The sequence below is a fragment of the Oncorhynchus masou genome, chromosome 29, assembly GCF_036934945.1.
Source record: "Oncorhynchus masou masou isolate Uvic2021 chromosome 29, UVic_Omas_1.1, whole genome shotgun sequence".
Taxonomy (NCBI): domain Eukaryota; kingdom Metazoa; phylum Chordata; class Actinopteri; order Salmoniformes; family Salmonidae; genus Oncorhynchus; species Oncorhynchus masou.
This window is the reverse complement of record NC_088240.1, coordinates 41,802,287-41,817,405: the sequence shown is the minus strand read 5'-3', so window position 1 is coordinate 41,817,405 and position 15,119 is coordinate 41,802,287. Positions and strand designations below refer to the sequence as shown.

Genomic DNA, 15,119 nt, shown 5'->3' with positions numbered 1-15,119 from the left:
CAGCACTTTAACAGTGAACCAACAAGACTGTCCAATAAATTCCTAAGATATTTTGGTGCTGACAGAGTATTGTCCAATTTAAAATGTCAATCTAAGTATGCCACACTCCAAGGTTGAGGATGTGAACTGACACTGTATTTGTCCAGCTGGGGGAAAGAGAGCCTGCATCAATCTGTCTCTCCCAGTAGACAAGGGTTTGTTGTCACAACTCATTAATTTGATTAGAATGATTTTCTACCGCTCCATGTCTGAATGATAATAGCTGTGCTTTTATGTTTTACTTCTGAGCGTAGGCTTACATCATTAGTCTATCATTAGATAATGTACATTTGTTTCCATTCATCATCTATGTTTTATTGAAAGTCTTTCAAGATATCCATAGATTAAGTTCAAATTAAAAGAGCAACTAAAGCTACTGATGACGTCCCTCCACATGGGACGTCATCCTTGTTTTGAACAGTGTTTTATGAATAGTGTGATTAAAGTTTCACATACATTCTAGGAAATAAATCGGTATTCGGCACGCGCAATAACTTTCATCAATGCCCTTCAATAATTAAAATATTTCCCGCCGCTAAGGAACCGCAATTCGTCAGAGGAAATGATGCAGGACAAAGTTATGAGAGAAACCAAGACCAGCCAATCCGCCATAAAGACACTTCCACCAATAGGATGTTTAGGGGGCGTAAGATAAGGGATTTATTCATTTTACAACGCCAGTACATTACAGTGCTAGTCATTGCCCACTCTGAATGTTAACGTGGTACAGTGACTTTGACCATCTTTCAATTTCGGGTTTTAGGATTTTTTTCAGGCAGACATTCTCCTCAACTTGCTCGAAAGGATTGAAATGTTACAGTTTAGGTTTTCGGCAGTGCTGAAGGAGTTGTTTCAATCCAACCTAAAGCGCCCTTTGACAGGTATTACAAGAAATAAAACGTCGTTACCAATCCATTACTGCTCCAGCAACGCCTCTCTTGATGTCCAAGTCAGCTTCAAATTGAAGCTTCTCCATGCCGGTGTCCACCGCCCTTTGCTTTGCGCCGCACCTGGGACCCGGACCTACTGCACGAAGACCGAAGGTGCTGCTATACCTGTGACTGAAAGTGCTATACCGGTGACCGACCAGGAGAAGAAAGATGAGACTGCCAAAGAAGCAGCGGCGGAGAAGTAAGTTGAAGGCATTTGGGTGGGCTCCACATTATCAACAAATTGTAGAATTTGTCATTGTCTAAACTAGCCTATGGATGTAGCCTGCTATTATTTTTAGAACAAGGCGCGCCTATTGGTGGGTTTTTATTCCATTTGATTACAAAGCGTAGGCTAATTATTCCATTAGCTAGCCAGTCACGTTCCTGGGCTAAGCCACTCTAATCAAATAACGTTACATTATTGGTCGCTTATAAATATTTTGCCGATGTTATTGCGGGTGTAACTAAATGCTTTTAAAAAATGTTATTTTAAAGTGTCCGCCTTAGTAGTACGGTGTCCCTGGAGCAAATTAGGGTGAAGTGCATTGCTCAAGGGTATATCGATAGATTTATTTTCACCTTGTCTCAAGTATTCGAACCAGCGACCTTTTGGTTACTGGTCCAATGTTCTAACCGCTAGGCTACCTGCCGCCATACTGTCCTTATAAACATGTAATACACTTTTGGTGGTAAAATAACTTAGGGGCTCGTTAATTCTACGTCAAATAACAACCGTTCTCAAACGTGTATCCACTTTTTCAGTTCTCACAGTGTAGCGTGCTTACCTTGATAAGGCCTCTGTAAGCGCGCCCACGTTTGTTTCCCTCGTGGTGTACATTTGTTTTTGTATTTTTTTAAAAACTTTATTTATTTAGGCAAGTCAGTTAAATAACAAATTCTTATTTACAATGGCGGCCTACGAAACGGCAAAAAAGGCCTTCTGCGGGGAAGGGGGCTGGGATTAAAAATACAAAAACACGAAATAAAAATATAGGACAAAAAACACATCACAACAAGCGAGACAACATGACATAAAGAGAGACCCAAGACTAGAACATTAGCTACATAGATGTTATCAAATGGCTCCAGTCCAAGACTGGCTTTGACTTTGTGAACATGGCACCTTAGGAATGTTAATTGTCATTCCCTTTCCATAAACACAGTCCACAGAAAGAAAAAGTTGTTTATCTTACTGCCGAAACAGCAAAATTGTGTTTTTCCGTGACACCTGGTTGCAAACGAGTGACATGATAGGCAAGGCCTACTCCCGATAAAGGTACATTTTGAATTAAGAAGCTTTCAAAAAGAGTGGAAATACACATACTTCGACATGTAGAATGGGAGTCATAGCGGAAAGTAGCTTTCGAGTATTAGCCGACAGACTTGGGTCATCTTTGGAGATCCCTATGCTACGCCTTTTCCAGCATGACTCACTACTAAAGAATGCGTTGTAGGCTACCGCCACACTGGCGTCAATCTACTGTTCTCTCCACTAGCTTTTCACCTAATACTGAACCTTTTTAAATGACTCACCATCAACAACTTGTGAAACAACAGGTGCTCATATGAAAGACTACTTGGCACCATAGTTTATCTATAGCCAAAGAGGAATTGTAATGTACTTATCTCGAAGTAGACACTCCATTTGAAGTTTCGATTGGGAGGAGAGGGCACAAGGTGTTCTTGACTGACCGTTTGTATAGCGGTTATAAATAAGTTAATGCCTAATCTTAAGAACATTTTTTTCTTTCTTAATGCCTGTAAACCAGTGTGTGTGACACGTTTAATCAGTGGCCTCATTTCTTCTTGTGTGTTGAGAGGGCAGACACAAGGTGTGTGTTTGATAAGCATGTTGGGGGTGGGCTGCTGGGGGCATAAGAACAGCATAAACGCCTGATCTATTGAGTGCCAGTGTCAGGTGACACACACTTGCATAGCAGTGTTGTAAATATGGGGATTGCCTGGCCTAAATACAGACACACGCTCGCCTACTGTTGCTGCTGCTGTAACACAGTGAGGGGATGTTCCTATTGAGGGGTCCGTTCCACCTCAGGCCGGGAACCCTACGCGTGGCCTAGGTCATGTTACCAGGCTCATCCCCAGGAAATCAATGCACACAGTCCTCGTCTAGTTAGACTATGGGAGAGGAAGGGAGGGAGAGGGAGGGATAGAGAGGGAGAGGGATAGAGAGGGATAGGGATAGAGGGAGGGATAGAGAGAGGGAGAGAGGGAGAGGGAGGGAGGGGGGAGGGGGGGAGGGAGGGGGGGAGAGAGAGAGAGAGAGAGAGAGGGGGGGAGGGATGGAGGGGGAGAGGGGGGGAGGGAGAGAGGGGGGAGGGAGGGGGATGGGAGAGAGATGGGGAGGGAGGGAGAGGGATGGATGGATGGAGGGAGGGGGAGAGGGGGGAGGGAGGGAGAGAGAGAGAGATGGATGGAGGGAGGGAGAGGGAGAGAGAGGGGGGAGGGAGGGGGAGGGAGGGAGAGAGGGGGAGAGGGAGGGAGGGAGATGTGTTAAAAGTTGTATGTATGTTTTCATGGTATTGCAATTAGCAGGGGGGGGTCATGAGGGATATGATGTGAGAAAGGTATGACGTCAGTGTTATGTGGATGTTTTATAGTGAACTCATATGAGCATGCTCCAACTGTTCACAGTTGCAGTACATAGAGCAAGCTTCATATGTACCCTTGGATCCCACTCAAGTGACCTCATGAGGCAAGGATGTTATTGAAATCTGGAAAGAACAGGAGGAACTAAAGCAAATACCGTTATACGACTTGGACAGTAAAGAGGGTGCAGTCAAGAAGTTAGTGACTGTTTGTTGCAGACAGTCAAGTAGCACGTTACAGTGCTTGAAAGGTAATGTAAAGTAACTGTTTGGTATTAGTCATATAGGCTAGTCTAGTTACTTTGTAGTTACTCTATTGGAATCTCATTGGTATTGAATTAAACTGTGGTATATGGCACATTTTTAAGTTCTCTCTGGGGTTGAACATGCCCCAAGAACCAAGAACCCATCTATAAGTAGCTCGCCAAGGAATTTTGAAAGTAAACGCTGTGTTCCTTCGCAAACTGTCAAACATAAAGCTCCTGGCTACTAGGCAGGTAGCCTAGTGGTTAGAGTGTTTGGCCAGTGTTTGGCCAGTAACTGAAAGGTTGCTAGATCAAATCCCAGAGCTGACAAGGTAAAAATCTGTCATTCTGCCCCTGAACAAGGCAGTTAACCCACTAGGCCATTAATGTAAATAAGAATTTGTTCCTAACTGACTTGTCTAGTTAAATAAAATAAATAATCAAAGCCACATGGGCATTATTCCACTCCAGGTTAGCAACTATTGGCTTAAAAAGCCAAACTTGACACAATATCTGCCAATTAATTTCTTGAAGTATTGCCCGTCTGTCTATTTGGTGCACACATTTGTCTATTACTCCGGATGTAGCAAGTTAGCGACGGTAATGATAACCGTCTTGTAGACAAACTCTTTACCCCAAAATCTTCTCAATTAAATGTTAACTGTAAAGTAGGCTTACCTGACTGGAATATATAGCTTATTTGTTTTAATTGGGTGGCCATTGTTTTGCAAACTCTGCCATGACAACTGCTGCAAAGCAACAGGCCTTAATGCAGAAACATCGCTAGACCAACACATTCCTCTCTTGCGTAAAAGATCAGACCCTTTTTTTTTCAAACAATATCATGGTATTCTTTCACTGTAATAGCTACTGCACAGATTCTCGATTGGATTCAGGTCTGGACTTTGACTTGGCCATTCTAACACCTGGATATGTTTATTTTTGAACCATTCCATTGTAGATTTTGCTTTATGTAATGGATCATTGTCTTGTTGGAAGACAAATCTCCGTCCCAGTCTCAGGTCTTTTGCAGACTCCATCAGGTTCTCTTCCAGAATGGTCCTGTATTTGGCTCCATCCATCTTCCCATCAATTTTAACCATCTTCCCCGTCCCTGCTGAAGAAAAGCAGGCCCAAACCATGATGCTGCCACCACCATGTTTGACAGTGGGGATAGTGTGTGTTCAGGGTGATGAGCTGTGTTGCTTTTACGCCAAACATAACGTTTTGCATTGTTGCCAAAAAGTTCAATTTTGGTTTCATCTCACCAGAGCACCTTCTTCCACATGTTTGGTGTGTCTCCCAGGTGGCTTGTGGCAAACTTTAAATTACACTTTTTATGGATATCTTTAAGAAATGGCTTTCTTCTTGCCACTATTCCATAAAGGCCAGATTTGGGCAATATACGACTGATTGTTGTCCTATGGACAGAGTCTCCCACCTCAGCTGTAGATCTCTGCAGTTCATCCAGAATGATCATGGGCCTCTTGGCTGCATCTTTGATCAGTCTTCTCCTTGTATGAGCTGAAAGTTTAGAGGGACGGCCAGGTCTTGGTAGATTTGCAGTGGTCTGATACTCCTTCCATTTCAATATTATCGCTTGCACAGTGCTCCTTGGGATGTTTAAAGCTTGTGAAGAAGTTTAAAGCCGGATTTGGATACAAAAAGATTTCCCAACAGTATCTCGGACCTGCCTTGTGTGTTCGTTGTTCTTCATGATGCTCTCTACGCTTTTAATGGACTACTGAGACTATCACAGTGCAGGTGCATTTATACAGAGACTTGATTACACACAGGTGGATTGTATTTATCATCGTAAGTCATTTAGGTCAACATTGGATCATTCAGAGATCCTCACTGAACTTCTGGAGAGAGTTTGCTGCACTGAAAGTAAAGGGGCTGAATAATTTTGCACGCCCAATTTTTCAGTTTTTGATTTGTTAAAAAAGTTTGAAATATCCAATAAATGTCGTTCCACTTCATGATTGTGTCCCACTTGTTGTTGATTCTTCACAAAAAAATACAGTTTTATATCTTTGTTTGAAGCCTGAAATGTGGCAAAAGGTCGCAAAGTTCAAGGGGGCCGAATACTTTCGCAAGGCACTGTATATATGAGATCATGTGACACTTAGATTGCACACAGATGGACTTTATTTAACTAATTATTTGACTTCTGAAGGTGATTGGTTTCAAGATCTTATTTAGGGGCTTCATAGCAAAGGGGGTGAATACATATGCATGCATCACTTTTCCGTTTTGACATTTTTTGAAGCAAGTAATTTTTTTCACTTCACCAATTTGGACTATTTTGTGTATGTCCATTACATGAATCCAAATAAAAATCAATTTAAATTACAGGTTGTAATGCAACAAAATAGGAAAAATGCCAAGGAGGGTGAATACTTTTGCAAGGCACTGTACATTCGGGAAGTATTCAGACCCCTTCCTTTTTAGACATTTTGTTACGTTACAGCCTTATTTTAAAATGGATTAAATAAAAGCAACACTTGTTGGTTACAATTTGCTATGCTTATCTAATGGTTTCATTCTCCTATCAGTGTAATGGCTATTTCCCATGAGCAGACAAACATCCAACATTTGTATTTCTCCCAGTACTGTTTGTAGCACCAGAAAGGTCAGTGTAATTTCTCCTTATCAGCCTGGCTAAGTACTTGTCCACTACAGAGCATTGATACAGGATAAGAGCCTTGGAGCAGAATGGCAGTCTTACTGGGGCTATCTGCACTATGTACACTTATGTGGAATACACATTTGTGTAAGCGTTCATAATTTGCCGTATACACTCTTGTGCTATACAAACTTGTGTCGTACCCATACAGTTAGCCCTGAGTCATATCTGTAGAGGATACACTTATGCCGGCATATGCACGCTAGCTGGGTGAGTAGTTTAGATCACTAACTTCCCGGGGGCTCAAATAAGTCAACCTGAACATTGGTGGAACATACCTAAGTAAGTTTTAAATAGAGGAACCTGGAGGAGGTTTGTTCTATGTGCTCTCTCAAAGAGATCCACAAAAACTACTCGGAATGACTGGGACTACAGGATATTCTTCAGACTATTGAATCAAGTCGAGTAATCCTCTTCAGCAGTGAACATTTTTTGTTCCAAAAATGTACTCTGGTGGAGATTGCTTGACTGAGCTGTACGGTTCTGTGTAGTGAAGGGCATTAGCGCAGTATCAGTTCTCCCAGGATGCTGTAGACTAGCCGGGTCAGGGGGGTGGTTTGACTGGTGGACTGCTGCTCTTTCGCCTAATGAGAGGAGTGTGTATGACAGTGGGCCTACACACACTGCTCATTGTGTGAGAGACAACTGAGTGTGAAGACTAGACTGGCCTTTGTTGGCATCCCTAGAGGCTTCCTCTTTTTTTCTCTCTCTCTCTCTTCCCCTCTTTTTTTTCTCCACCAACAGACTCAGTGGATAGCTATGCAGTTAGAGGCCAGCTAGCCTGGTTGCCATCTAGCCTACAGCTCATGCAGTGCTTAATATGTGTGTTTGTGTTTACGTTTGCTTCCATTGGTTCCTTCCGCCATGATGTGACCCGTATTCCATTTATAGTAAGAGATTAGGCTAGGTAGGAAGCTAGATTTATGCTACAGGACCGGAAGCTATTACAGTACTAAAGATGAGGGGATAAAGCCGTTAGCCCTGAGTCACCCTGCATGCCCTCTACTGGAAGTAATAAACCAGTTAGGTTGGCATAGTGTAAAATCACATACAACCCATAAAAACACAGACAACATTTGCACAGACCCATTTTGTACATTCATTAAAACTTGCAAGAATCCGAACACGTGCTTACTACACAGAATGCACAATTTTTTTCTTTCCCAACACAGAAACTATTCTCCGCTACTATTGTCCGCTATTGGGAAACATCTGAGAGCAATTTGTCATTATAAACTCACAACACAATAGTGGTGATGTCAGAGGCTTAGACTGGAAATGAAACCAGTCATTATAGCATTAAGTGAGGTGTGGCAGGCTGGGTCAGGTGAGCAGCGTTATTTACAGTGGAGTGTGGCGGTGGTGAGCTCTGTCTTACCCAGTCACTTCTGAGTCCTAGCTTTTGGAACCCGATCTCCGCAGGGGCCCGGGGACCCGCGTCAGTGAAAGAGGGAAGGAAGTGGTGAAAGCCCCAGAGAACAGGAGTAAGAATAGAGGATTGTGGCATTAATGGGGAAGCCATAATGGAGGGAAATGATGCGAGGAAGGAGTGTTGGCAGGGTGGCCATTGGTGCACGTTTTGTTCTGTATTGCTCATAGTGGATTTGCGCAAATGTAATAATGCCCAAAGTCTTCCATTGGAGGAATGACATGTTCCATAATAACAACATGTGTATTAGGACACATGGTGGCTATTTAGGGTTTGTTGAAATTGTTTGCCCCAATTGGCCTTTGCCTGGGCCAGCTCAAAGAAAGTATTATTGGCCACAGAAGTATGGAAAGTATGATATACAGAAATATAGAGCCAGGATGATACCAGTATCACAATCTTTTTTTCCATGGGAAAAATTAAAACACAAAGCAGACCGAAAACTTTGGTCCTTTTTAAAAACCTGCTGTATGTAAAATATTGTGCGCTATGGCTTGGAAAATAAATAATTGCCTCGATGACGACAATGATGTTTGTTTGCAACATTAGGGCTGTTTTACAAAATAAGTTAAATCTGATTCGTTTTGTTTCCTTGACACGATACCAACGAGTATCGTGATACTAGTATCTTCCCGGCCCTACAGTAAAGTTTACTTGCACTTCCCTCATCTGTCTATGACCATGTCAGAAAGCTTGTCCACATCTCCTGTTTTAGAGATGGAGTGCATTTTAATCCACTGCATTTCTACTGCAGGTGTTTGCTGTGTGGAAGAAGTTCTCAGACCTCTGTGTGTAGCCTTAAAGCAGAATGCCTGCGTCAGCAGTTCTAATTCTGAATACAGGGTCTCTCTCTCTCTCATTCACTCTAAAAGAATAACACTCAAGCCTGCGCCCAGGCAACCTCATCCTCAGATGGGCAAACACACTGGAATAGTTTCTCAGGCCCGGTCGATTAGCAGGCCATCCATCCACTGTAGCCTAATCTAGACGCTGACATTATTGACCTAACATCTGTCGCTAAACCATCACCCATCTGTTGGGTAAGAGATTGATCTCTGGTATAATTACCGAGAGTATGAGTTTTACGTAACATTGTCAACTTCTGAGTCAGACATATAACAGCTAAAAAGCTTTTAGGATATAAAAGCCAGGTATTTTGTCATTGTTTCCTTATACATATCTAATTTCATAAAGCATCACAAACACAATGGGCAATCTCCAATACTTGTAACATGTGAGCTTGATGAGTCAGAGTGAGATGTAGGTGTGTGGATGGTGCATGTGATGGCCTGTGGCCCATGGTACTGTAGGAAGAACCAGGCAGGAACCAAACAGGACCCAGGGAGGAAGTGAAGCATGCCAGTCCGGTGTGAACACATCCTGCCCTAAGCCATGCTCCAGGGGGGAGAGAGGCACTTAGTGCAGTGCCTGTGTAAAATAACCTGGGCCCCTGTTCCAAGAAAGGACACGTCCTCCGACCTAGCACTTTCTACATGCCCCTGCTTTTTTCCCCTCCCATATTTTGGAGCAAAGGTCCCCTCACATATGCAGCAGTCACAGTGGCAGATGGTTGAATGCGTTTACTTCCAAGTGACCGCTTGCTGGTCAAATTAAAAGCAAAACACCTTCCGTTTCCTGGTAACCGGGCCTCTGCGTTTGCACTTAGTCGTGGTTTTCGTCGTTTCAATCTTTTGTTTGTTTTACTTCCTACTGTGTAAGTTAATTGTCTGTTGTGGTGGGGGAAAAAACGGACATATTGCAAACAACATTGTAGTGTGTTTTAAGAAATTGCCATTGCTAAAAATCTCTGCCCGGTCTGTTTTTCTTCTGACATTCTTTCCTCCTGTCTCACTGGCCTGTTCATCTCTTTTGGTGGTCATCCATTTTCTCTTTCGTTGCTTTGGTCTGTCTGGCTACAGTGACTAGCTCTCCGTGGGTTGCTATTAGGTCAGTGGCTGGGTAAGCACTATTAAATTAGTGGGGGGGGGCAATATTGTATATGTTTTTTTGTCCCCCCCCCACTTTGATTCTGAAATTACCATTAACCACTAATGAACTTGTAATTTTTGCACATTAAGTGTTTGAGCTAGTAATGTATCAATATTGTTTACAAATTAGCTATGACATAGCCAATGAATATATAATATCACAATGTGGGATTTCACCCCCATATGAAAATCAAATGGTTTTGACCGTTTGGTAGTTTTTTAGCAAGCTTCTTTTCTCCTCCAGCTTCGGCCATGCAATGTGCCTCGCAAAAGTGATTAGTCGTTATGAAATTATCAACGTTACCCTCTATACAAAGAATGACCATATACACTGATTGTTACCATGACTAATGCTGAGTGTGAACCTGAAGAATTAAAATAAATTATATTGTAAGCCCATTCAGTAGGTATAGCCAGATGTGCAAGATCAGGAACAGGCCGCCCACCTTGCGTTTGGTCAGCGCGTGACGCTGGGCACAGTGCACACTTTGACTAGGCTACTGATATTCCCTAGGGTTGTTCGGCAGGCAAAATGACTTGTAGATCAATGACTGTCAACACAGTTACATGCGTAGTTCGACATTGAAGGAGAGGACGCATCAGTTGTCACAAAATAATAGGTATTTTTGTAATTTAGGAAGAAAGTAATGAATCCATTTTCTGACCTTTTGCATGCTACATTTTGATCGGTTTGGAGCCCAAGGACCGATGCAGTCAGATCTTAAACATTTTGAATCAGGGAACTATGAATCGTTACATCCTTGGTAAATACCAATGTAGCCAAGATACACAAGCGATGGCCTTCAATGTCGGCATATTTCATATCATCCGACAAAATTAAATATTGCTCTACTCAGCTCAATATGTAGCATCCACAGATATAACTGATGCCACTAAAATAGCAATATATGGACACATTTAATTTCTATCATTTGCATATTGTGCGTTCGGAAACTATTCAGACCCCTTGTCTTTTTCCACATTTTGTTACGTTAATTTAATACATTTTAGAATAAGACTGTTTTTCCTCATCAATCTACACACACTACCCCATAATGTCAAAGCAAAAACAAGTTTTTAGAAATTTTAGCAAATGTATTTAAAAATAAAAACAGATCCCTTATTGACATAAGTATTCAGACCCTTTGCTATGAGACTCAATTGAGCTCAGGTGCATCCTGTTTCCATTGATCATCCTTGAGATGTTTCGACAACTTGATTGAAGTCCACCTGTGGTAAATTGAACATGTCTATATAAGGTCCCACAGTTGACAGTGCATGTCAGAGCAAAATCCAAGCCACGAGGTTGAAGGAATTGTCCGTAGAGCCTTGAGACAGGATTGTGTCGAGGCACAGATCTGGAGAAGGGTTCTAAAACATTTCTGAATTATTGAAGGTCCCCAAGAACACAGTGGCCTCCATCAATCTTAAATGCAAGAGGTCTGGTACCACCAAGACTCTTCCTAGAGCTGGCCGCCCGGCCAAACTGAGCAATCGGGGGAGAAGGGCCTTGATCAGAGAGGTGACAAAGAATCCGATGGTCACTCTGACAGAGCTCCAGAGTTCCGCTGTGGAGATGGTTGTCCTTCTAGAAGGTTCTCCCATCTCTGCAGCACTCCACCAATCAGGCCTTTATGGTAGAGTGGCCAGACGGAAGCCACTCCTCAGTAAAAGGCACATGACAGTCCGCTTGGAGTTGTCAGACTGGGGCGTGTGCAAAGAATGTGCAAAGCTGTCATCAAGGCAAAGGGTGGCTACTTTGAAGTATCTAAAATGTTTTTATTTGTTTAATACTTTTTTGGGGGGGTTACTGCATGATTCCAAATATGTTATTTCATAGTTTCGGTGTATTTACTATTATTCTACAATGTAGAAAATATATAGATTTATTTTTTTTGAATGAGTGGGTGTGTACAAACTTTTGACCGGTACTATATAACACCAGTCTATTCTTTAATAAAAAATGTAAAAAAGGGAGTGACCCCAAACTTTTCAATGGTTGTGTGTGTGATACTATGTGTCAAATATCGATGTGTTGTCCAAGAAATAGATCACTATATGTAGCTGTATCGATTTTTGTCCCCATCACTACTTCAAACCCTCCAAAGCGATGAGTTACATTATTCCAACTAAGAACATTTTTCAGGTGCAATAATGACAATTTGTCAGGATGCGAACGCCAAATGGTGTAGACACGCCCTAATATGCACAGTTTATCCCACGCAATACCAACACAACATGTTTGGGCAATACGCAGGCGCAAAATATGAAATTGGCTCAAGAAAGCTAGGCAAAACAGCGAGGCCTATGCTGACCCTGTCCATTTAACAGTAACTGGACTCAGGAACAGCTGCAGCATTATCAATTCGAATGCATTTGAATGGCTGGAAATGAAAGCATGAATACTCTGGAGAATTTCCTCAGGTTTTTGATGCAATTTTAGATTTTTTTTATTTAGCATAAAAACCACTATAATCATTGAGGAAAAAACATTCGATAACAAATATTATAATTCCTTTTTATTTGGCTGTTCATAACAGCATTTCTTTATTAGATTATGACAGGGTAAACACTCCCTACCCTGACTGCATGTCACGGAGGGGAAGTGGTCCCAACTAGAGGATGTAATAACACTACTCTATTGAAGGCGTTTAAAGCAGCAATCCTTAATTGAAACATTAACAAAGTGTTCTCCCCACCAGTTTCAGTAAAAAGCTGGGGGATGAGGCTGGAGAAATGCAACCACTCTCAAATCCATAGACTACGCAATGGATGCAAGGATCGACAATCCATGATATAAAAATGATATTTGCCAATGGATCAGCCACGGACATCCATACCTGTGGCGTATTTGAGATATGGTCACCCTAATTCCACCGATGGAAACATTGCTACTGCGATATGTTAACGCCATCTTTTCACATGCGAGGAGATTACCATTATTTCAACCACAGTTTTCTTACACGTGAAACTGCAAATTTGATTTTCAAGTGAGTGTTTTTACACATGTGAACTTGCAATTCCATGTGATAAGTATGGTTTCGCGGGTGAAATTTAAGCTCAACATTTGAAATGTATATTTTTTTTAATGGTAAACTTGATTAAACTTGTCATTTGATTTTTCTATAGGCTATTGATATTATTTGTTTTCTCTCATTGTTAGTCTTACGTTTCTAGGCTATTCAAATAACTTTTTGAGATGGCAATCTGTTACATTGATTGTTTGCTCAGGAGAAAGCCATGCATAAAACAATGAAGCGTAGCCTTCAGTCACATTCATAGCTTCTCGAATGGAGAGCAAAGCGAATATAGGCAAAGTATATTTTTAAATGGCTAGACACAAGATGGTTAAAGGAGTGTTCGTATAAAATAAAATAAAAGTTAAGCCTAATACCCATGCATTCAAGAGAGAGCGAGAGAAACAATATTTTCATTAGCATTTATTACTGGGCGTGTCATTGGCATTTGGCAAAGTCAATACTGTGTCTGTCTGGCGCAGCCCTGTTGGACATGCTCCAGGCAGAACATCCCCCTACGTGCTGATCTAGGATCATCCTACGACCTGATGGCACTGCCTCATCAGGATTCAGTGCTTTGGACCTGCAGTCGGTGACCTGCCACTTAGTATGACTTTTACTCTTTTAGATTTATTTGACAGGGATAATGCACATCGATCATGATTTCTGTAAATGTGCCAGATTTAGTTACTCAATTTGTACCTGTAGTCGATGGCGGTGAACCCTGTGAAATTATTGTCTGAATCCTATCCTGAATGATCATAAATGAATTCTCCACATACTGTATTTTAATCCTCTAATGGAATTCATCAACTAAAACATGACCATAGTCCCCTTGACGTGAGCCAGCTCTTGGCTATTTCTGGCATCTGTGTCTTTGTGACTCAGCAATCTGATGTTTTGGATGTCTGTGGCTGATCTATTGGCAATGCTGTGTTAGGGTTTTTCACTGCTGAGGTGCAAGAAACCATTGGATTGTCTTTTTCTTAGGGAGACGCAACCATCTGGGGCAAATACTTCAGATAAACGTTTAGTCTTGATTGATACACGATTCGGTTGTCAACAAACATCAATTGAATTAGAAATCAAACAAACCTTGGAACACTATTATAGATTTGGTGTAAACCTGGGGCAAATTGAGACAAAACTGTTGCATGTTTAGTCAAGGTGAAATACTATCTTGATATTGTGACTCTTTTTAGTCAAAGACTGATGAAAGGACAGTTACCATATCTTCTGAGCAAGGGCAAAGTTGTGTGCCAGTCCCACCATTGTAAGGGTTCGGATTCTGCAGTAGATGATATAATGATGTATGTCTGCCTGGTAGTTTGTAGCCGGTGGGTCCGGACTGAGTTGGCTCTGGTGTGGTTAGTGGCGTGTGAACGAGACCAGGAATGTTGTCTTTATTAATCCCATCAGGGGGGCGGGACTGTCCGGGGGCATTCCAGGAATGTGGCTGCCCCACTCTGACGCTGCTGGAGTGTGTAGCATAGGGAGCAATAGTTTATGGCGTCTTTTTGTTGGCAGTAGCTCCGCCATGGTTGGTTGGACAAAACCAATTGGATACCACGAAATGAATGGAGTTTTTGTAGGGTTTTGGGATAGACTCCAAAAATAAGGTAAACCGAGGCTTAGGAGATCTCATAAGCTTTGTTCTATGAGATAATCTACATCAGCTAACTTCAGTTTTTGGTGAATTTCTGTAATAAACAAAAAGTACAAAGAATTCATCATTCATGAAGGGCATGTTAACTGACTGATATTATCTATTTTTTTACCCCTTTTTCTCCACAATTTCATGGTATCCAATTGGTAGTTAGTCTTGTCTCAATGCTGCAACTCCCGTATGGACACGGGAGAGGCAAAGGTCAAGAGCCGTGCATCCTCCGAAACACAACCCAACCAACCCAGCGCTGGGCCAATTGTGCGCCGCCCAATGGGTCTCCCGGTCGTGGCCGGCTGCGACGGAGCCTGGACTTGGACCCAGAATCTCAAGTGGCACAGCTAGCGCTGCGATGCAGACCACTGCGCCACTCGGGAGGCCCTGATATTATCTAATAGAAGGAAATGTATAAGATCTCATAAGCCTGTGTTAACCTCCGACCTTATTTTCAGCGTTTATCCTAAACCCTATTCTTTCCCAATTTAATTTCCCCCATAGGAATGGCTGATAT

At 42.1% G+C, this 15,119-nt stretch overlaps 1 protein-coding gene across 8 annotated transcripts in view; it reads left to right on the top strand.

Annotated features, from left to right (window-relative positions):
• Nucleotides 1-707: 707 nt before the first annotated feature.
• glsb (glutaminase b) overlaps nucleotides 708-15,119 on the top strand; it is a 63,845-nt gene continuing 49,433 nt past the window's right edge. For 4 of the 8 annotated variants that reach the window (XM_064944958.1, XM_064944957.1, XM_064944956.1 and 1 more), the window contains exon 1: nucleotides 708-1,170. In XM_064944958.1, coding sequence (XP_064801030.1) covers nucleotides 851-1,170 — 320 coding nt within the window. In that variant the 5' untranslated portion in view covers nucleotides 708-850. The remainder of the gene's footprint in view (nucleotides 1,171-15,119) is intronic. The other 4 variants (XM_064944954.1, XM_064944953.1, XM_064944952.1 and 1 more) reach the window with 1 other exon arrangement.